A 23,386-nucleotide genomic window follows, 5' to 3' on the forward strand; every position below is an offset into this window, starting at 1 on the left:
AGATAACATTTGAGGGAATCACTACCCACACTGCCAAAAAAGGAGACCCCTTCAACCAAGGACTGGCAAGTCTGCCACTAAGTTAGGGAATGTCTTGTCCTGTGATCTAACAGGATCTTCTGCGACGGATCCTTGTGATCCCTACTCCATTGATGAATCTGCAATTTGAGGACTCAAAGATGAATTCTGGAAAATGGAACTGTGTCTGAGAAAACACCCATGAGATCCACAACTTCCATGCACTGAACAATGAAAGGGAGAGGGTTAATTTGCAAAAAGGCACAGGCCTAGTACAACTTAACTTTTATTGGTATAATTAAAAATAATGGGCATAAACATATACAAAGTTAAAATTCACAACATGAGATATATTCCTATAAAAAGTGGATTGGGGACTATAATTCAAGCTTTGATACTGCCTTGTTTATTAGATCTTGGTAGTCACCCCAAAACATAGGAATAATTGGAAATGATTACCCTTGAAAAGCTAGAGCAATACCAAGTGATCTATGTCCACTGTAATTTGTTCATAATATGATACACAACACTCCAATACATGTTATATGTTCAAATAAGTTAAGCCTGAACAGAACATTTATTATTGTGTTCATGAATGGCTCATCGTATTGGCCCGTGATATTTTGTTCATAGATGGCTCATCATATTTGCCAGTAGTATTGGGATGTGTAAATATAGTTAGCCTCATAGAGAGTGTTTATGATGGGCTTGAACGCCTATAGGGTTATCCTGTAATACACACTCAATTGTTAAAGGGACAGTCTAGGCCAAAATAAACTTTCATGATTCAGATAGAGCATGTAATTTTAAACAATTTTCCAATTTACTTTATCACCAATTTTGCTTTGTTCTCTTGGTATTCTTAGTTGAAAGCTTAACCTATGAGCTTCATATGCTAATTTCTTAGACCTTGAAGGCCACCCTCTTTTCAGAATGCATATTAACAGTTTTTCACCACTAGAGGGTGTTAGTTCCCATATTTCATGTAGATAACACTGTGCTCGTGCACGTGAAGTTATCTGGGAGCAGGCACTGATTGGCTAAACTGCAAGTCTGTCAAAAGAACTGAAATAAAGGGGCAGTTTGCAGAGGCTTAGATACAAGATAATCACAGAGGTTAAAAGTATATTATTATAACTGTGTTGGTTATGCAAAACTGGGGAATGGGTAATAAAGGGATTATCTATCTTTTAAAACAATAAAAATTCTGGTGTAGACTGTCCCTTTAAAGAGAATTGTTACGGGGGCGGAGCCTGGAGCTCAACAAGAATGGAGGTGTAATTTAGGAGCTCCGTAAAACACTGCCTAATTCCTAATATATATAGGGCAAATATCTACTAGATAACTCAGGAGGGATGCACTGAGGTACCTGCGATAACGAAGCAGGAAGATTGGAGGCTAAACTAATCGGTGCGGCACTAATCAGGCACCAGATGAAGCGGAGATTGAGCGGAGCCGTCCGCCATCTTAACCACGCGGTCGCATGACTAAAAGGAAGCCTGGCTACCCCATTAAGGAGACGGATGAAGGGGAAACTAAGTCGAAGTGCCTGATAATAAAACTCGCCCTGGTATACCTGTACACACCATTGAGCTGAGCCGATCGCGGGTATAATACCCATTATAATAAGGGCCGAAAGCAGAGGCTGAAGTACTGCGCATGAGATAAGCTGCTAGATCCGGTAAGGGGAGTTTTTATTAACGGTGAAGTGCCGTATAAATCAAGCACAATTTAACGCACATAAAAGTGAAAGAGACTTTTTTTCTGTGACCGGATTATTAACTGAAAGGGTGCAGACACTATAGATAAAAGACTGCAACACAACTATGAAAAGTGACAACAGAAAACAAAATGAACAGTTAATGCTCTCAAAATAATAGCCTAATAAACACCATGCGACTGCCACTCAAGATTCTTGTCTCCTTTTTTGACCCCATATAACATTGACACGCACTATGGGACATAAAGTACATTCAATAGACTATGCTACAATAAGGTTCCAATAAGAGGATTCCAGCTCCTTAATGAACTGACAAACATTTACAATAAAGGCACAGTCTACTCTCATCACAGAAAAGATAGTGTAAAACTAAGACTTGGCATCTAATCTCTATATACTCAGAGGCACTAAAGTGATTGACACTGTTTCATATACGCATGCAAGAAAACTCTTCAATGAGAGGAAGGCAGACTCCAAAAGATACCAGGCTATAACACTATGTGTTTACAAGAGATGTCAGCATGTTAAATATGTAACAAGATAATAAAGGCCAATATACATACAGAAACAAAGCAAACATTTCCCATAAGCATACCCCCTGACATAAGGGGTTAAACGGAGCAGGATAATTACATCTAACGAGAGGAGAGGGACTTTCTCCCCTTTTTTTTTTCTTTTCTCAGCATCTCAACTTACACTACTCACAATCTCCTCGGAGTGCCAGCTCATACCCTCCAACATGACAGCCAGAAAGCAAAACAAATCTTCCCAAGGGCTTAAAACTCCAACAGCTACCATGTTTTTCAAACCGGTAAAAGAGAAGGTACTAGAAACAGCCAATACTGCTCCAGAAGATGACATAGACTCAGAAACAGATTCACAGATTAATGAGGATGATTCTATCCCAGCTACAAGAGCTGATCTCAGGACCCTGGTGTCCAAACACGATATTAATAAAAATTTTGAGAAGCTCTGGGAAAAATTTGACTCATTTCAAAGTACGGTGACCAACAGCCTCACAGAAATAAAGCAAGATGTCACAGATTTGGGCTCTAGAGTGGCGGCCTTAGAGGAGGTTGAGACCTCAATGTCAGAAGATCTTGCAAGCTTCAATCAGCAACTTACCGCTCAACAACAAGAGGTTAATGAGATGCAGGACAAATTAGAAGACATTGAAAATAGAAACCGCAGAAGTAATCTACGCTTAAAAGGGATTCCAGAGTCTGTCTCAACAGAGGAGCTGAACACCTATCTACACCAACTCTTCCAAGCCATTTCAGGAGAAGTTACCGAAGAGAAATTCCAGCTAGAAAGAGCACACAGAGCACTGAGAGCTAGACCAAAAGAAGTGGACCCACCTAGAGATGTAATCGTCAAATTCCTCAGATTTCCAGACAAAGAAGAAATCCTGGCGGCAGCTAGGAAAAACCCTACATTTAAATTTCAGGGATCAGTGGTCCAATTTTACCAAGACTTGTGTGTCAGAACACTACAAAGAAGAAGTTACCTGAGACCTCTCACTACCCTTTTGAGGAAGCACCAGATCAGATATAGATGGGGGTTCCCCTTTAATCTATATATTCAACATAATGGTAGATCCCTAAGTCTCAGAGAACCAATGGAGATCCCAGATATCTGTACCAAACTACATATAGAGACTCCAGATCTCCCGCAGTTGAAGCAAGTGAGTGACACATCGCAACAAGCGGCTGGAGTAGGCCAACCTCAGCGACAAAAGTGGACAAGAGTCACAAAGAAGAAAACCAAGACATGACATTATCAACTGCCTAGAGGTTTGATACACAGGTCTTACACCAGAGGAGTGTAAGCGTTTAGGTTTCTACCCGTAAATATTATTATAAAGTTACCAACTTGGGCTTAGAGCCTGAGTTGATACGAAATGCACAAAAGTTCTCAAATTATGAGATTTACGTTTAGTTTAAAAGTTGGAAAGTTAAGAGACTAAGGTTACGAGTAACACTTTATGTTATACATATCTCAGAGAAGGAACTATGCAGGTTTTAATAGGTTATAGCTGACCTGAAACAGGCAGGAACACCTGTTTGCCCAAAGATATTCTGTTAGCAGTGGGAGTATGATACGCTCATAAAGTGTATTATACACAGGAGGGAGGTAGGGAAGGAGAAGGAGGTTTTTGTATCCTTTTTCTTACTTTTTATGTTTTTCTCCTGCATGTAGTTCTTAAATGCAGGAGAAACGTGTTTTTTATTGTTTTTTTTGTTTTTATTGTTTATATGAATATTATGCTGAATCTGTTATATAACTTGTCTGATGTTGCTCTTGTTTTTGTTTTTTCACACTTCATTGCCTGCAAATGTGGGAGGTCTAATAATGAAAGCTTGCATCCGCAAATCATAAAGAACGAGGTAATAATTGACAGAATAGTAGATCCAGAGGGGAGAGCCCTAGACTCCAAACTGTAAGTAATGACTGACGGTATATGTTTAATTTCACATAATGTAAGAGGCCTCAATACAGACCTTAAACGACGTACAGCGATAACCCAGTATTTAAGGTTAAAAGCCAATATAATATTCTTACAAGAAACTCATTTTATCAAAGAAGTAGTACCGAAATACTGGTCCAAAAGTTTTACACAACATTACCACTCAACAACAGATACAAAAAAGAGGGGGGTTTCGATTCTGTTACACCAATCCCTAGGATTTGTAGTAGAGGAAACGATCAAAGACCCAGAAGGGAGATTCCTAATAGTTCGAGGGAGGCAGCGAGATAAACAAATTGTGTTATGCAATATTTATGCACCTAATGAGACACAAATATCTTTTTTCTCTCACATATCCTTCTTGTTAACTCAATGGTCCCAAGCGAGGATTCTGCTAGGAGGGGATTTTAATATAGAGCTGTACACACACCAACACATAGGCAAGTCTAAACCGACTCAAAAACAACAGAGACATAACTCCTTGATTAAAAAAATCAAAGAGACCTTTTCATCACATAACTTAATAGATTCTTGGGACACATTATATGGAAAGACCACAGAATACACATACTATTCTCACGCACATAATACCTATTCTAAATTAGACTATATTTATTTAAGCCAGATATGGATTCCTGACTTGATATCTTCAGCCATAATCCCGTGTGTTTGGTCAGATCATTCTATTATCCAAGTAATCATTAAGGAAACATTCCACATCAGCACAAAACGCTCCTGGAATTATGATCCTGCAGTACTGCAGAAACCAGGCATACACGACTCTATCTCACAAAATATGTTAGAATACTGGGCAATTAATACAGGCTCCACCACTAACCCAATTAACACATGGGCAGCTCACAAACCTTTTATTAGAGGATTACTCATTAAAGAAAAAGCGGCCATTAACAAAGCTAATAGAAGCCAAATAGATACTTTACAAAAACAAATAGATTACCTTACTAAACTACATCAACAAAACCTATCAGCAACAGTATTTCAGGAACTACAGACTAAAAGACTAGAATTATCAACAATCTTAAATACAGCCTCCCTTAGAGCAGCTCACAAACTGAAATCACAATACTTTCTTTATTCCAATAAGCCAGATAAATATTTAGCACATAAGCTTAGGGAAAAGACAAAAGCCTATTCTATACCACTTCTACAGAAAGATGATGGCACTTGTACCTCAAACCCGCAAGAGATAGCCGATAACTTTGCTCAATACTATGCCCACCTCTATGACGGGGGAAAAACAGCACATAACAATCAGACTAGACAATTACTACATAGATTTTTAGATGAGGCCAAACTCACACCAATAGATAATAAAGTTAACGACGAACTGAATGCGAAGGTATCAGCCAGGGAGGTCCTCATAGCCATTAAAGAACTCAAACCCGGAAAGGCAGCAGGCCCAGACGGGTTTCCAGGTGAATACTTCCAACTCTTCAAAACAATTCTAACCCCACATGTAGTTACATTCTGCAATGAAATTTTACAAGGTAGGGAAATCCCAAGAGAAATTCTGCAAGCTAAGATAGTGGTGATCCCCAAACCAGGAAGGAATCCAAAATTATGCCAAAATTATAGGCCAATATCCCTAATCAACCAAGATATAAAAATTTTCACGAAGATCTTGGCAAACAGACTTAAGACTCATTTACCAGACATGATCCACCCGGACCAGGTGGGATTCATTTTAGGAAGGGAAGCCCCAGATAATACTAGGCGCACGGTCTCCCTGGTTGACTACCTGAACAAGACGCGGACGCCTTCTCTGGTCCTATCTTTGGACGCGGAGAAGGCGTTTGACAGAATAGATTGGGATTTTATGCTAGAGGTTTTAACCAAACTGGGTTTTAAAGGATCATTCTTACAAGCCATAAGGGGCATCTACTCCTTTCCTACAGCATACATTAGAGCGGCAGGTTATCAGTCCAAAAGTATAGATATTCGAAATGGTACAAGGCAAGGCTGCCCCTTGTCACCACTTCTATTTGCGCTTTGTATAGAGCCCTTGGCAGCAAAGATACGTTTATCCCCGGAGGTTCAAGGAGTCAAGATAGGCAAGGAGGAATTTAAAATATCCCTCTTTGCAGACGACGTCCTCCTTACCCTGACCAAACCATTGTTATCCCTACCCCACCTATATCAAATCCTACAAGATTACTCAGACATCTCGGGATACAAGCTTAATCAAGAAAAATGCGAGGCACTACCCATTGCCCTCCCAACCCATACCAAAAAGCTTATCGAAACTAATTTTTCGTTCAGCTGGGCCAAAGAAGCAATCAAGTATTTAGGTATTCGAATATCAAGCGATATCTCAGACCTTTATAGACTGAATTACGTCCCCCTATATAAAACAATTAGGAAAGAGATCAAAACTTGGAAGGCAGGAGGCTTCTCTCTATATGGTCGCTTATCGACAATTAAAATGAACATTCTACCAAGGTTACTTTATTTTTTTAGGGCTTTGCCGATCAAGATTCCCATTCCAGAACTTAATAAACTTCAAACAGATTTAGTTGGGTTTTTACGAGGAAGTAAAAAAGCTAGGATACCATCACAAATATTAATGCAACATAAACAGCTAGGGGGGGTTGGAGTACCAAACTTACTCACCTACTACCAAGCAGCGAGACTAGCGCAGACCACCTTGATAAGTAACAAACATAATGAATTAATATGGGTAAGAGTGGAAACTGCAATAGCAGGATACGGGCACCCGGAGGACATTATGTGGGAACCTATGGGGGGGGGGGGCACTGGGAGGGACAAAAGCCTTGAAACTGACGAAAGAGATGATGACATTGTGGCACACGATGTCCACTACTCTAAAACTACTACCATCAAACTCACTAATAAGACCACTGAGGACACTCATGGGCCAAGACTTTCAGGGGCAAATTGGCAAATGGGCAAATAAGGGACTCTATAGGGTAGCTGATTTTCTTCATAAAGGTAAAATAGCCACATATCAACAGATACAAGAAAAAATATTACCAGATAAACTACATTGGTTTCTATACCTACAAATAGCATCGACTATCACTAAATTCATACCACAAACCCCTAGACAGTGTTTGACGGCAATGGAAAGACTGTGTACTACAGGCTCCAGACATAAAAAACTCATCTCCTCCATATACATGACGCTACAATCAGCTAAACACACTTCTAAATCATCTATAATGGAGAAATGGGAACTTGATACTAATACAAGATATTCTAAAGAAGAATGGGAAGGTATCTTTCACGACTCAGGGAAAGGTATGATCTGTGCAGACTTCAAAGAAAATTGTATTAAAACGGTATTCAGATGGTACCTCACCCCAATAATCACGTCACACTACACACAAAACAAAAGCAAAAATTGTTATAGAGGCTGTTCAGTGATGGGAACATATATTCATATGTGGTGGGAATGCCCACAGATCCAACAAATATGGTCTAATCTATCTAAGTTATTAAGCGAGGTGCTATCTGAAAATATTACTTTGACAATGACACAAGCTCTGTTAAACGAACGCATAAAACCCTTTAATTCAACTACGAATACATTCATACACATCCTTTGCACGGCAACTAGGATATGCGTAGCAAGATACTGGAGGACAGGGGTACCCTCATGGGGGGAGATACTAGGAAAAATTAGGAACACATACAAGCTATCTGAAACAGCATCATTCATAATGGCTAACCACGACCAATTCTTAAAAGTTTGGAACTACTGGATCTTGAGCGGAAATTGATCAGATAAAACAAAAATAGACAGGCACACCACTAATTCAGACAGGAGACATGAACTGAGACATACAAGGCAGGGAAAGGTGACAACTGACACAGGAGACTCAGATATGACCAATAATAAAGGGGCTCTCTCCCTGGATTGACGAGAGAGGGAGCATGAACTTAGACAGGTTGAAGTTTGATATCAAATTTAAAGGGGGGGAGGGGGGACTATTGTTTATTGTTATTCATGTTGTTTCGGGGGGGGGGGTTCAAAAAGAAAGGGGAGAAAAATAACAAAGAGATGCGGAGAATGGATGGAAACCGGAAGCAATTCCATAGCCTCTGTAGTTTGCTTGTTATTCCCTTCATTCTTTGCTGAAGTAAGGAAATTTTGGTTTACTCACACTAAATGTCAGATTCCTCTAGAAGTGACAATGGAACATTAGCTGTTTAGCTGGAGACTTTGTTTACTTCCTGACTTTGCCTATAAAGACATACCACATACAACAGACTCTGAACTATCGTTCTAACAACAGAGGAAAAGAGAGCTGTTGTAAATGCTGATGGAAATTGTACAATGTGTGATGTATTTTGTAAATGTTTTACAATAAAAATTATTTCAACTAAAGAGAATTGTTACACTTGTATGGCTCAATAGAACAAATGTAGGTTCTTTATTAGGAAAATATTATGTCAAAATTTGATTAAGATGTCTTGTTCTAGTTGCTAAATTGTACTATTGCATGTGGAGAAACAGGAAATTTTTCAGAAATCCTACAAAAAATCCCAAAGTAACGATAGTACAAAGTGACGTATCAGATACGGATGGGGAGGAAGGTAGCTCTACTGGAACCAATGTTCCTTATGAAGGCCCTAGCCCCAACCTGAATACCATAGCCCCACGATCCTCTAGTTGACAGAAGAGGAAAGATTTTTTTAGATTCAGGAGAAAAGGAAGGGGAACACGTAGAGGAAGGGGCAAGAAACAAAAGACCAGCCAGAGGCCGGAGTCGCATACAGGGAATTGGAGACAGATGAGAAGACCTCCGAGCCCCTTCTCCCAGATTCGTGCGAATCAGTAAATGTAATTAACTTATCAAAATTACCTTTAAACAAAGAGCATATCTCAGTATTGTCTAAAGGCCTATCATTCTGTCCTTCCAATCAAATTGACAAATTCGAAATTATAAAGGACATACAGCTATACATGCTTAAATTAGCTCTCAATAAGTTTTTCTCACAGAGAACCAATGGGGTTGGAATGCAGGGGAACTAGAATCCATTCAAGCATTTGAAAATCTACTGGAAGAATCAAATCCAGCAACTGCTGCTAAATGGAGAAACAGTATTCGAAATAAATCCACCTTTTTACCCAGAAACATTAATACACCCCAATTAGATATCTTTAATGAAATGGTATGAAGCGAAATAACTGCGTTAAAAATATCTCCAACTCATCGCAATTTAACCAACAAAGAAAGAATGGCACTAAAGGAACTGAGACAGATGAGATAATAATTTGTAACACAGACAAGGGTGGTAACATAGTAATTTGGCCATTGGATATGTACCTCAAAGAGAATCATAAGCAGCTGAGGAATCCAAGCTGCTACACCAAATTACTGCATAATCCAATGACAGGATACCAGAAGATATATGACCATATGGTAAATCAGGCTTATCTGACAAATAAAATAAATTTCTTACAGTACAATACCCCAAAGTAGCTAACTTTTATTAATTACCTAAGGTACACAAAGACCTGCAAACAATAGTCTCTGGATTGGGGTGTTTAACGGAAAAAGCAAGCCAGTACGTGGACTACCATCTGAGAGAATATGTCCATGAGTTACCCTCATACATACGCGATACCATGCAATTACTACAAAGATTGGAAAAGGTCGATTTGAGTAATACAGCTTGGGTTAGTCACAACAGATGTTGAGTCATTATATACATCTATTAACCATAATATCGGTATTGAAGCAGTAGAGTATTTATTGAAATCTAGAGCTGAAGAAGATGCAAATCACGACAGATTCATTCTACAACTACTAAACTTCATTTTGAATTACAACTTCTTTATTTTTGACAACAGATACAACCTGCAAACTCGCGGAACAGCAATGGGGACGGCCTGTGACCCCACCTATGTCAATCTATTTTTAGGATGGTGGGAGGCAGAACATGTCTTTACTGATGAAAACACAGAATTCTCTAATATGATTCCACTATGGCTGCGTTACATAGATGATATTATCTTTATCTGGGAAGGAACATATGAACATCTACAAGAATTCCTTGCCAAACTAAACAAGAATAATTTAAATATCAAATTAACACACAAAGCCAGCCAAAATAACAAACTTCCTGGATCTTATCATCAGCAAAGATGTAGATGGGAATCTCAAAACTGATTTGTACAGGAAAAAGATGGCAACTAACAGCTTACTATATAGCACGAGTGCCCATTCACCAGGAACCATCAGGGGTTTGCCCACTGGTGAGTTTCTTAGAGTACGCAGGAATTGCTCCGATGATCACACATTTAAAGCAAGAGCTGAAGAACTCAAACAGAGACGAATCAACCGTGGTTATAGCAAGAGGAGTATAAAAAGAGCCAAATATCGGGCATCACAAACTAAAAGAAGGGAATTATTATATAAAAAAGTCAAACCTGACTCCAAGGCTCCAAGATTAATACTTACCTATAACCACCAAATAATTGAAATAATCAATAAACACTGGGAAATCTTAATGACAGATCCAATCTTAAAGAGCAAATTAGGGGATAAACCATCTATTGGATATAGACGAACCAAGAATTTAAAAGATCTAGTCAGCAGTAGTCATCTACAAAAAGAAAAAACTAAATCAGCATTCAACCCTGGTTCGTTCAAATGTGGCAATTGCAGCACATGTAGACATATGCTTAAAATCAACCAAATCAAAGACAGATTTGGTAATCCACATGCCATCAAAAACATATAAGCTGTAACACTAACACTGAGGGAGTAATCTATGCTCCACGATGTAAATGTAACCTCCTCTATATAGGGATGACGACCCGAAAGCACAGAACCAGATTACTTGAGCACTTAAGAAATATTAAAAATGCTGCTAAAGACCTGGAAAATGGGAAGGCTATAACCAGTGTAGCATCCCATTTTTTTTAAAATACCATCAATCTAACCGAGATGAACTCCAATGCTGGGGCATTGAAAAGGTAGTTTTGGGCATTAGAGGAGGAGATATAGAGACATCATTGCTTAAGGCTGAGAGTAGATGGATTTTTTTATTAAATACTGTACATCCCAATGGGATGAATGAACAGAATAATTTCTTTGTATTTCTTTAGATCCATTAGATAAAACTCTTCAACATCTATAGTTTCAGTAGATGTGAGCCATTGGATCCTATTACTACTATTTAGTCAGTAACAATTCAAGATATACCACAACTATATATCATTTTTCATGGGTTAATAACAATAAATTGGGAAATTTAACCCACAGGGAAAATACTGTCAAAAGCCATATCACATTAATGGCCAATATATAATAGAATCTTAACAGTTCAATATGGCAGTAGGAGTAACACATTTTACACAACACGAATCCCCACTTATGTCTCACAAGTTTGTCACAATTTTCAAGAAGTGAATCTTGTTTTTAGTTTTGTGTTTCAGTCACTTTATCACATATATTTTTCCCCTCCCCTTTCTTTATGAAGCTTATACCAGAGCGACACGATTATTGTTCTCACAGAACTTTAATAATTCAAATTTCATTATGTACTGAACCAGTACAATATGTATGAGCACACAAATTGCCGGTTATGGCTTTTTACACAGACACATATATACATCCTTTAAGTAACACCCCCCATATCTATCACCTAACACTCCTCCTTCCCCCCCTGCACATAATCACAGTACAGTAGAAATAAATGTATTTAGATGTGTATTATATGTGTGGTATCTATATCAGCTCTGACAAGTTATTGGAGGACATAAGAACTTTAATTTGTGAAAATAAATATAAGTACCACCTTGTTTTAATGTATTATATTTGAACTCAGACTATTACAACCAAAGCTAAAAATGACTATTAAAAGTAATGATACTCAGTTGCATTGATCTCCCCCCCTGCACAATCATAGTCACGGTACAGTAGAAACAAATGTATTTAGATGTGTATTATACATGCAATATTTATATCAGCTCTGACAAGTTATTGGAGGGCAAAAGAACTTCAATTTGTGAAAATAAATATAAGTACCATCTTGCTTTAATGTATTATATTTGAACCCAGACTATTACAACCAAAAGCTAAAAATGACTATTAGAAGTAATGATACTCAGTTGCATCGATCTAATATGCCACATTTGAATCTCTTACAATTCGAATTACTAATCAAACAGGACTATTCAGCACTTATTAGAGCATGTATACCTAGGAACGTGATAAATGGTATATACCCCACCTTTACACAATCAAGTCAACATAATGGACAAACCTAGAATCCAATCCATAACCGCCGCAGGCGGGATTTCCGGTTTCCATTCGTAGTTAAATTCCGGCATTTCAGGCGGCTCGCTGCCTTTGAGAAAGCCCTTCACGGGCAAAACGCGCCAGCGCAGCATCAGAGGACGCTTTTTATATGCAATGTAGAGATTAAATACTAAATCTTACTAAATCTATGAAACATTATAACAATCACTAATATTTTGGCAAGAGCAGTGATCTAGTTCCAGAAGGGATAAAAACTGAGAATTAGCCTCTTTTTATAATGTTAGAGCACAATTATTTACCTAACAGCTCATATAGAATAACCATACTTGTTATGAACTTCTAGGAATAATACTCACTTGTTAATGCCACTTTCACTTACAGATCAGTCACCACAACTGCACTATAGGCATTGGGTGATAGTGTTATCCGTGTTACATGGTATATATGATCAAACAACTTACGGAAACTATACAGTATAATTGTCCCAGCTTCATTGTATTCACAGCATAGAGCTCAGTGTTAGCAGTATTACAGAATGTAGACTGGGTAATTTTTCTACGCATACTATGCTAGCCTCATTTAATTATACAAGGAGCACTCTTGCGCTGTTATATTCAAATGCAGTTATGCGTCTATAGGGACACAACAGCACCTATATGTGCTATCTAAACCTAGTACACGTACAGCACTCTACCATTTTGAATTTGAAATTACTTAGTTCCTGACATAGTAGATACATACATTAGTTCATTATACTAACACAAGTGTACAAGTGAATGTAATCAAGCATACATGCAAGAGGAGAGTGATAATAATGAACTCACCGCCCAATGGCAGTAGATTGCAACAATATAAAATACATTCTAACAAATAATGTGTCTAAGTGTTAATAAGTTATTTGGATATAATATTGTGTTATATAGTGTTAGCCTAATCTGGATCGTGCATCAGCACTTGACCATTCAAACTTAACACTACGTACATTAGTTCTTGACAATACAAGTCGGATTTCAATGTTAAATATGTCTAACCTCTGTAGATGGATACACATGCAATAGTACAACTTAGCAACTAGAACAAGACGTCTTAATCAAATTTTGACATAATATTTTCCTAATAAAGAACCTACATTTGTTCTATTGAGCCATACAAGCGTAACAATTCTCTTTAACAATTGAGTGTGTATTACAGGATAACCCTATAGGCATTCAAGCACATCATAAACACCCTATATGAGGCTAACTATATTTACACATCCCAATACTACTGGCAAATATGATGAGCCATCTATGAACACAATATCACGGGCCAATACGATGAGCCATCCATGAACACAATAATAAATGTTCTGTTCAGGCTGAACTTATTTGAACATATAACATGTATTGGAGTGTTGTGTATCATATTATGAACAAATTCCAGTGGACATAGATCACTTGGTATTGCTCTAGCTTTTCAAGGGTAATCATTTCCAATTATTCCTATGTTTTGGGGTGACTACCAAGATCTAATAAACAAGGCAGTATCAAAGCTAGAATTATAGTCCCCAATCCACTTTTTATAGGAATATATCTCACGTTGTGAATTTTAACTTTGTATGTGTTCATGTCCATTATTTTTAATTATACCAATAAAAGTTATATTTGAATTTAAATCCGGACCCTCCCGTCAATTAGTCTGGGCACAGAGAACTGGGTTTGCACCCTTTCAGTGGAACTCTCTTGCTCCACACCTCTTTTGTGTATATTGACTAGTGCAAAGCACCACCCCTCTCGTGTTGATTAATAGCTCATTATTTCTTGAGCAAATAGATGCTATAACAACATTATCATAGAGGGGATTGCCTAATATAGTGCCATTGTTTTAGTGTGTTTTTTGTCTAATACAACTTAAGTCTGCAATGATCTGTCAGGGACAAAAGCATAGTCATTGAATTATGAACCCCAGAAGAGAGACAAGGGTCTGAGGAGTTAACAGGTTTTTTAAAAGTTTTATTTTCCAACTGTGACTCTGAAGTATCATCTGGAGCATGAACCAGAATGTCATCCAAGGAAGGAACTACATAAATTCCATAAGCTTGAACTACTGACAACAGAGCTCCCAGTAGATTTGTAAAAACTCTGGGAGTTGTAGCCAGACCGAAAGGGAGGGCCACAAACTGATAATGCTCGTCTAGGACATGACTCCGGTGAATAGGGATGTGCAAATAAGCATCTTTTAGGTCTATTGTAGATATAAACCGACCCCCCTGCACTAAAGGAAGCACAAATTGTTTCCATGTTGAAAGTAGAAACTTTAAAGGATCTTGAGACATAAAGAATCTTCCCCAAGGAGGCAGTAAAAAAAAGTTTATTCGATATTCCTGGGAAATAAATTGTGATACCCAGGAATCCTGAAAAGATCTCTTGCAAGTCTCCTGAAAAAGACTCAATCTGCACCTCACCAGAGATTGGTCTGGTATGGGGCCACACCTTGATGCGGTTTTGGAGGCTGGGGTAGACTTCTTGGGACTTTTTGTTTTTGGACTAAGAAAGGCTGGACTTCCAGGAAGAGTTGAATAACCAGAACTCTGGGCAGAGGAGGAATCCTTCTGAGCCTTAGATTATCGAAAGTAACAAAAATGCACTGTACATCCAAGTCTACATTTAGATCTTTTACTTTGGGGCAGAAAAGCTCTCTTAGGTCCAGTTACTGAAGCAAAAATAGCATCCAGTCAAAGCCCAAACAGAGATTTACCCTGGAAGGGGAGAGATAGCCATCTGCATTTAGATACCATATCAGCAGCTCATTAAGGAAGCAAAATAAAATGACTGAGGATCAAGAGAAGTTGGAGGGGTTTAAAGCTCTGGTGTGTTGGGGTGTCTTTTGCCCACTGCAAGTGGTCAGGAGAGGAATTTGCACATGTGATGACTTGTGGACTCTCACCATCTGATAAAAAAAATTACAGTATGGAATTTGTCATTAGGAATGTTTGCCTTCGCTGTAACAGACAATTTACAAGAAATATTTATGCTTTCAACTATTCCATCTTATGAAAGTTTAGAGGTTAGGAGCAAAGCCTAAGACCATACCATTTATTATTTTTAAAATAATGTAGTTATATAATTAAGGCCCTATGTGAGATGCAACAGAGGTATTTTATATAATTAGATATTTACCTGAGCAACGTCAACAAATTTCCGGTGCTTCTCCATCAAAATTTTTGTTTCCTGACTATCGTCTCCCAATCTGATGTGAGTTTTCAAAAGTGCATCCAATAATTCATTTAACCATTCCACTGCCTAGAAAAAATGTTTTTAGATGAAAACGATGTAAACTTATTGAAAATTAGTTTCTTCATATTTAAAGTAATATACAGGTGTACCCTATTTTATTGCACTTCACAGATATTACATAACAAAAGAAGGTTTGTGGCAACTCTACATCACACAAGTCTATCAGCGGCATTCCTCCAACATATATAAACATAAATACACACACACACATATAACATAATTTATGTAAGAACTTACCTGATAAATTCATTTCTTTCATATTAGCAAGAGTCCATGAGCTAGTGACGTATGGGATATACATTCCTACCAGGAGGGGCAAAGTTTCCCAAACCTCAAAATGCCTATAAATACACCCCTCACCACACCCACAATTCAGTTTAACGAATAGCCAAGAAGTGGGGTGATAAAAAAGTGCGAAAGCATATAAAATAAGGAATTGGAATAATTGTGCTTTATACAAAATCATAACCACCACAAAAAAAGGGCGGGCCTCATGGACTCTTGCTAATATGAAAGAAATGAATTTATCAGGTAAGTTCTTACATAAATTATGTTTTCTTTCATGTAATTAGCAAGAGTCCATGAGCTAGTGACGTATGGGATAATGACTACCCAAGAAGTGGATCTTTCCACACAAGAGTCACTAGAGAGGGAGGGATAAAATAAAGACAGCCAATTCCTGCTGAAAATAATCCACACCCAAAATAAAGTTTAACGAAAAACATAAGCAGAAGATTCAAACTGAAACCGCTGCCTGAAGTACTTTTCTACCAAAAACTGCTTCAGAAGAAGAAAATACATCAAAATGGTAGAATTTAGTAAAAGTATGCAAAGAGGACCAAGTCGCTGCTTTGCAGATCTGGTCAACCGAAGCTTCATTCTTAAACGCCCAGGAAGTAGAAACTGACCTAGTAGAATGAGCTGTAATTCTCTGAGGCAGAGTTTTACCCGACTCAACATAGGCAAGATGAATTAAAGATTTCAACCAAGATGCCAAAGAAATGGCAGAAGCTTTCTGGCCTTTTCTAGAACCGGAAAAGATAACAAATAGACTAGAAGTCTTACGAAAAGATTTCGTAGCTTCAACATAATATTTCAAAGCTCTAACAACATCCAAAGAATGCAACGATTTCTCCTTAGAATTCTTAGGGTTAGGACATAATGAAGGAACCACAATTTCTCTACTAATGTTGTTGGAATTCACAACTTTAGGTAAAAATTGAAAAGAAGTTTGCAACACCGCCTTATCCTGATGAAAAATCAGAAAAGGAGACTCACAAGAAAGAGCAGATAATTCAGAAACTCTTCTGGCAGAAGAGATGGCCAAAAGGAACAAAACTTTCCAAGAAAGTAATTTAATGTCCAATGAATGCATAGGTTCAAACGGAGGAGCTTGAAGAGCTCCCAGAACCAAATTCAAACTCCAAGGAGGAGAAATTGACTTAATGACAGGTTTTATACGAACCAAAGCTTGTACAAAACAATGAATATCAGGAAGAATAGCAATCTTTCTGTGAAAAAGAACAGAAAGAGCAGAGATTTGTCCTTTCAAAGAACTTGCGGACAAACCCTTATCTAAACCATCCTGAAGGAACTGTAAAATTCTCGGTATTCTAAAAGAATGCCAGGAAAAATGATGAGAAAGACACCAAGAAATATAAGTCTTCCAGACTCTATAATATATCTCTCGAGATACAGATTTACGAGCCTGTAACATAGTATTAATCACAGAGTCAGAGAAACCTCTTTGACCAAGAATCAAGCGTTCAATCTCCATACCTTTAAATTTAAGGATTTCAGATCCTGATGGAAAAAAGGACCTTGTGACAGAAGGTCTGGTCTTAACGGAAGAGTCCACGGTTGGCAAGAGGCCATCCGGACAAGATCCGCATACCAAAACCTGTGAGGCCATGCCGGAGCTACCAGCAGAACAAACGAGCATTCCTTCAGAATCTTGGAGATTACTCTTGGAAGAAGAACTAGAGGCGGAAAGATATAGGCAGGATGATACTTCCAAGGAAGTGATAATGCATCCACTGCCTCCGCCTGAGGATCCCGGGATCTGGACAGATACCTGGGAAGTTTCTTGTTTAGATGGGACGCCATCAGATCTATTTCTGGAAGTTCCCACATTTGAACAATCTGAAGAAATACCTCTGGGTGAAGAGACCATTTGCCCGGATGCAACGTTTGGCGACTGAGATAATCCGCTTCCCAATTGTCTACACCTGGGATATGAACCGCAGAGATTAGACAGGAGCTGGATTCCGCCCAAACCAAAATTCGAGATACTTCTTTCATAGCCAGAGGACTGTGAGTCCCTCCTTGATGATTGATGTATGCCACAGTTGTGACATTGTCTGTCTGAAAACAAATGAACGATTCTCTCTTCAGAAGAGGCCAAAACTGAAGAGCTCTGAAAATTGCACGGAGTTCCAAAATATTGATCGGTAATCTCACCTCCTGAGATTCCCAAACTCCTTGTGCCGTCAGAGATCCCCACACAGCTCCCCAACCTGTGAGACTTGCATCTGTTGAAATTACAGTCCAGGTCGGAAGCACAAAAGAAGCCCCCTGAATTAAACGATGGTGATCTGTCCACCATGTTAGAGAGTGTCGAACAATCGGTTTTAAAGATATTAATTGAGATATCTTCGTGTAATCCTTGCACCATTGCTTCAGCATACAGAGCTGAAGAGGTCGCATGTGAAAACGAGCAAAGGGGATCGCGTCCGATGCAGCAGTCATAAGACCTAGAATTTCCATGCATAAGGCTACCGAAGGGAATGATTGTGACTGAAGGTTTCGACAAGCTGTAATCAACTTTAGACGTCTCTTGTCTGTTAAAGACAGAGTCATGGACACTGAATCCATCTGGAAACCCAGAAAGGTTACCCTTGTCTGAGGAATCAAAGAACTTTTTGGTAAATTGATCCTCCAACCATGATCTTGAAGAAACAACACAAGTCGATTCGTATGAGATTCTGCTAAATGTAAAGACTGAGCAAGTACCAAGATATCGTCCAAATAAGGAAATACCACAATACCCTGTTCTCTGATTACAGACAGCAGGGCACCGAGAACCTTTGTAAAAATTCTTGGAGCTGTAGCTAGGCCAAACGGCAGAGCCACAAACTGGTAATGCTTGCCCAGAAACGAGAATCTCAGGAACTGATAATGATCTGGATGAATCGGAATATGCAGATATGCATCCTGTAAATCTATTGTGGACATATAATTCCCTTGCTGAACAAAAGGTAAGATAGTCCTTACAGTTACCATCTTGAACGTTGGTATCCTTACATAACGATTCAATATTTTTAGATCCAGAACTGGTCTGAAAGAATTCTCCTTCTTTGGTACAATGAAGAGATTTGAATAAAACCCCATCCCCTGTTCCGGAACTGGAACTGGCATAATTACTCCAGTCAACTCTAGATCTGAAACACATTTCAGAAATGCTTGAGCTTTTACTGGATTTACTGGGACACGGGAAAGAAAAAATCTCTTTGCAGGAGGTCTCAACTTGAAACCAATTCTGTACCCTTCTGAAACAATGCTCTGAATCCAAAGATTGTGAACAGAATTGATCCAAATTTCCTTGAAAAAACGTAACCTGCCCCCTACCAGCTGAGCTGGAATGAGGGCCGCACCTTCATGTGGACTTAGAAGCAGGCTTTGCCTTTCTAGCTGGCTTGGATTTATTCCAAACTGGAGATGGTCTCCAAACTGAAACTGCTCCTGAGGATGAAGGATCAGGCTTTTGTTCTTTGTTGAAACGAAAGGAACGAAAACGATTATTAGCCCTGTTTTTACCTTTAGATTTTTTATCCTGTGGTAAAAAAGTTCCTTTCCCACCAGTAACAGTTGAAATAATGGAATCCAACTGAGAACCAAATAATTTGTTACCCTGGAAAGAAATGGAAAGTAAAGTTGATTTAGAAGCCATATCAGCATTCCAAGTTTTAAGCCATAAAGCTCTTCTAGCTAAAATAGCTAGAGACATAAACCTGACATCAACTCTGATAATATCAAAAATGGCATCACAGATAAAATTATTAGCATGTTGAAGAAGAATAATAATATCATGAGAATCACGATGTGTTACTTGTTGCGCTAAAGTTTCCAACCAAAAAGTTGAAGCTGCAGCAACATCAGCCAAAGATATAGCAGGTCTAAGAAGATTACCTGAACACAGATAAGCTTTTCTTAGAAAGGACTCAATTTTCCTATCTAGAGGATCCTTAAACGAAGTACCATCTGACGTAGGAATAGTAGTACGTTTAGCAAGGGTAGAAATAGCCCCATCAACTTTAGGGATCTTGTCCCAAAATTCTAATCTGTCAGACGGCACAGGATATAATTGCTTAAAACGTTTAGAAGGAGTAAATGAATTACCCAAATTATCCCATTCTTTGGAAATTACTGCAGAAATAGCATCAGGGACAGGAAAAACTTCTGGAATAACTACAGGAGATTTAAAAACCTTATTTAAACGTTTAGATTTAGTATCAAGAGGACCAGAATCCTCTATTTCTAAAGCAATTAAGACTTCTTTAAGTAAAGAACGAATAAATTCCATTTTAAATAAATATGAAGATTTATCAGCATCAACCTCTGAGACAGAATCCTCTGAACCAGAGGAATCATCAGAATCAGAATGATGATGTTCAGTTAAAAATTCATCTGTAGGGAGAGAAGTTTTAAAAGATTTTTTACGTTTACTAGAAGGAGAAATAACAGACATAGCCTTCTTTATGGATTCAGAAACAAAATCTCTTATATTATCAGGAACATTCTGCACCTTAGATGTTGAAGGAACTGCAACAGGCAATGGTACTTTACTAAAGGAAATATTATCTGCTTTAACAAGTTTGTCATGACAATCAATACAAACAACAGCTGGAGGAATAGCTACCAAAAGTTTACAGCAGATACACTTAGCTTTGGTAGATTCAGCACTTGACAGCGATTTTCCTGTAGTATCTTCTGACTCAGATGCAACGTGAGACATCTTGCAATATGTAAGAGAAAAAACAACATATATATAAAGCAAAATTGATCAAATTCCTTAAATGACAGTTTCAGGAATGGGAAAAAATGCCAAAGAACAAGCTTCTAGCAACCAGAAGCAATAAAAAATGAGACTTAAATAATGTGGAGACAAAAGTGACGCCCATATTTTTTTCGCGCCAAATAAGACGCCCACATTATTTGGCGCCTAAATGCTTTTTGGCGCCAAAAATGACGCCACATCCGGAACGCCGACATTTTTGGCGCAAAACAACGTCAAAAAATGACGCAACTTCCGGCGACACGTATGACGCCGGAAACGTAAATAGAATTTTTGCGCCAAAAAAGTCTGCGCCAAGAATGACGCAATAAAATGAAGCATTTTCAGCCCCCGCGAGCCTAACAGCCCACAGGGAAAAAGTCAAATTTTAAGGTAAGAAAAATGTTAAAATGCATTATCCCAAATATGAAACTGACTGTCTGAAAATAAGGAAAGTTGAACATTCTGAGTCAAGGCAAATAAATGTTTGAATACATATATTTAGAACTTTATAAACAAAGTGCCCAACCATAGCTAGGAGTGTCACAGAAAATAAGACTTACTTACCCCAGGACACTCATCTACATATAGTAGATAGCCAAACCAGTACTGAAACGAGAATCAGCAGAGGTAATGGTATATATAAGAGTATATCGTCGATCTGAAAAGGGAGGTAAGAGATGAATCTCTACGACCGATAACAGAGAACCTATGAAATAGACCCCTTAGAAGGAGATCACTGCATTCAAATAGGCAATACTCTCCTCACATCCCTCTGACATTCACTGCACGCTGAGAGGAAAACCGGGCTCCAACTTGCTGCGGAGCGCATATCAACGTAGAATCTAGCACAAACTTACTTCACCACCTCCATCAGAGGCAAAGTTTGTAAAACTGAATTGTGGGTGTGGTGAGGGGTGTATTTATAGGCATTTTGAGGTTTGGGAAACTTTGCCCCTCCTGGTAGGAATGTATATCCCATACGTCACTAGCTCATGGACTCTTGCTAATTACATGAAAGAAACATATGTATGTAAATATATACACACGCACCACCAGCAAAAAAGATTTTGACTAGCTGAAGGCTCAGATGATGGTTAGCAATTTTTAGCAGTAAAGTATCGGACCTAATCAACAGAGGGCCCTGGTGCAAAAAAAGAAATGTCTCAGTAGTAAGCAATAGTAATAATATACATGCTGTTCTGTATAATAATTTTGAGGATAGATAGACCTGCAAACTGCATTAATAAAAGGTTCCCATGCATTAGGATTGTACACATTCTGCACACTCCTATTTTATAGAGAGGCTGTTATGGGTCCCCTCCAGCACTTGGGCCCTGGTGCCACTGTAACTGCTGCACCAATGGAAGTTCCGCCCCTGAGTGGAATGCAGTATTGCGTAAATGTGTACGGCCCAATGAAAATGTGACCTCTCATTGCTTGGAAGGTAAGTGGTCATAACAGCGCCCTTGCATAGGCTCCAATGGGAGTCTCGTTTTCATGCCGTCAAACACGGAAAACCACCTAGTGCAGCAGACAAATCGTGCAACAATAAATAAATATTTATGTATATAAACATATATTTATGTGTTTATATGTGCATATACACATATTAACACAAATATATATGCATATAACCATATACATATATATTTATAGTGAAAACACAGTACCCCATTTTTTTCTGAAACCCCACATCCCCTCACTTTAACCTCCTATAATCGATTTGTATAGTTTTTTTTATAAAAATAAAATGCTCATCTTTATTTTACATGTAAATGAGCTGTAATCTGTATTTTGGGGGTTATTGGGGGTATATTTTAATAAAAAGGTCTAACCTCTGGTTAATTGCGCTAAGCTTGCGTAATGGCTGATTATTTAACGTGTGCCCGTAAACTGGCAGATTTACTCCTTTACGGGCGTATGTTGATAGCGCTCCACTCGTAATCTAGCCCTATAAAGACTACAGTATAGTGTAAACATAACTTTTATATGCACCGGGAAACCAAAAAATGTCAGTGTCTCGCTTTATTACGGTGGTCTGGAACCGAACCCGCAATATATCTCCAAGGTATGCCTGTATCATTTTCAGCAGAGGTTTATAGACTTATAAGGAAGTTCCAGGAGTCTGTGACTACACCGCTTCATCCAATAATGTTTTAGAGTAGACCAATTTTTTTTACAACAATGATTTGGGTAACATGCCAGGAATGAGATAAACAAAAAAGTGTATGTCTGATGGTTTTCATATAAGATCACTTGTTGTACCAATTCACTAATTTGTTAGAATTTTGTTCTTTGCTTAGGAAAGGAAACAGCTTGTCTAGGTACGGGGATAGCAATGCCTGCAAGAAATTACTATAAAAATATAAATTATGTTTACCTGATAATTTCATTTCCATCGTGGAGAGAAAAGTCCATGGCTTCATTCTTTACTTGTGGGAAATAAGAACCTGGCCACTAGGAGGAGGCAAAAACAGCCCAGCCAAAGGCTTTAATACCTCCCACACTCCCCTCATCCCCCAGTCATTCTGCCAAGGGAACAAGGAACAGTAGGAGAAACATCAGGGTATAAATGGTGGCAGAAGAACAAACTAA

General features: G+C 38.4%; 1 protein-coding gene across 1 annotated transcript in view; it reads right to left on the bottom strand.

Moving 5' to 3' along the window:
* The window catches only part of SESTD1 (SEC14 and spectrin domain containing 1), a 404,487-nt gene that overhangs the window by 34,778 nt on the left and 346,323 nt on the right, over window positions 1-23,386 (bottom strand). Inside the window, exon 15 of the mRNA XM_053698514.1 lies at window positions 15,619-15,741. Coding sequence (XP_053554489.1) covers window positions 15,619-15,741 — 123 coding nt within the window. The remainder of the gene's footprint in view (window positions 1-15,618; window positions 15,742-23,386) is intronic.

The sequence above is a fragment of the Bombina bombina genome, chromosome 1 (genome assembly GCF_027579735.1).
Source record: "Bombina bombina isolate aBomBom1 chromosome 1, aBomBom1.pri, whole genome shotgun sequence".
Lineage (NCBI taxonomy): Eukaryota > Metazoa > Chordata > Amphibia > Anura > Bombinatoridae > Bombina > Bombina bombina.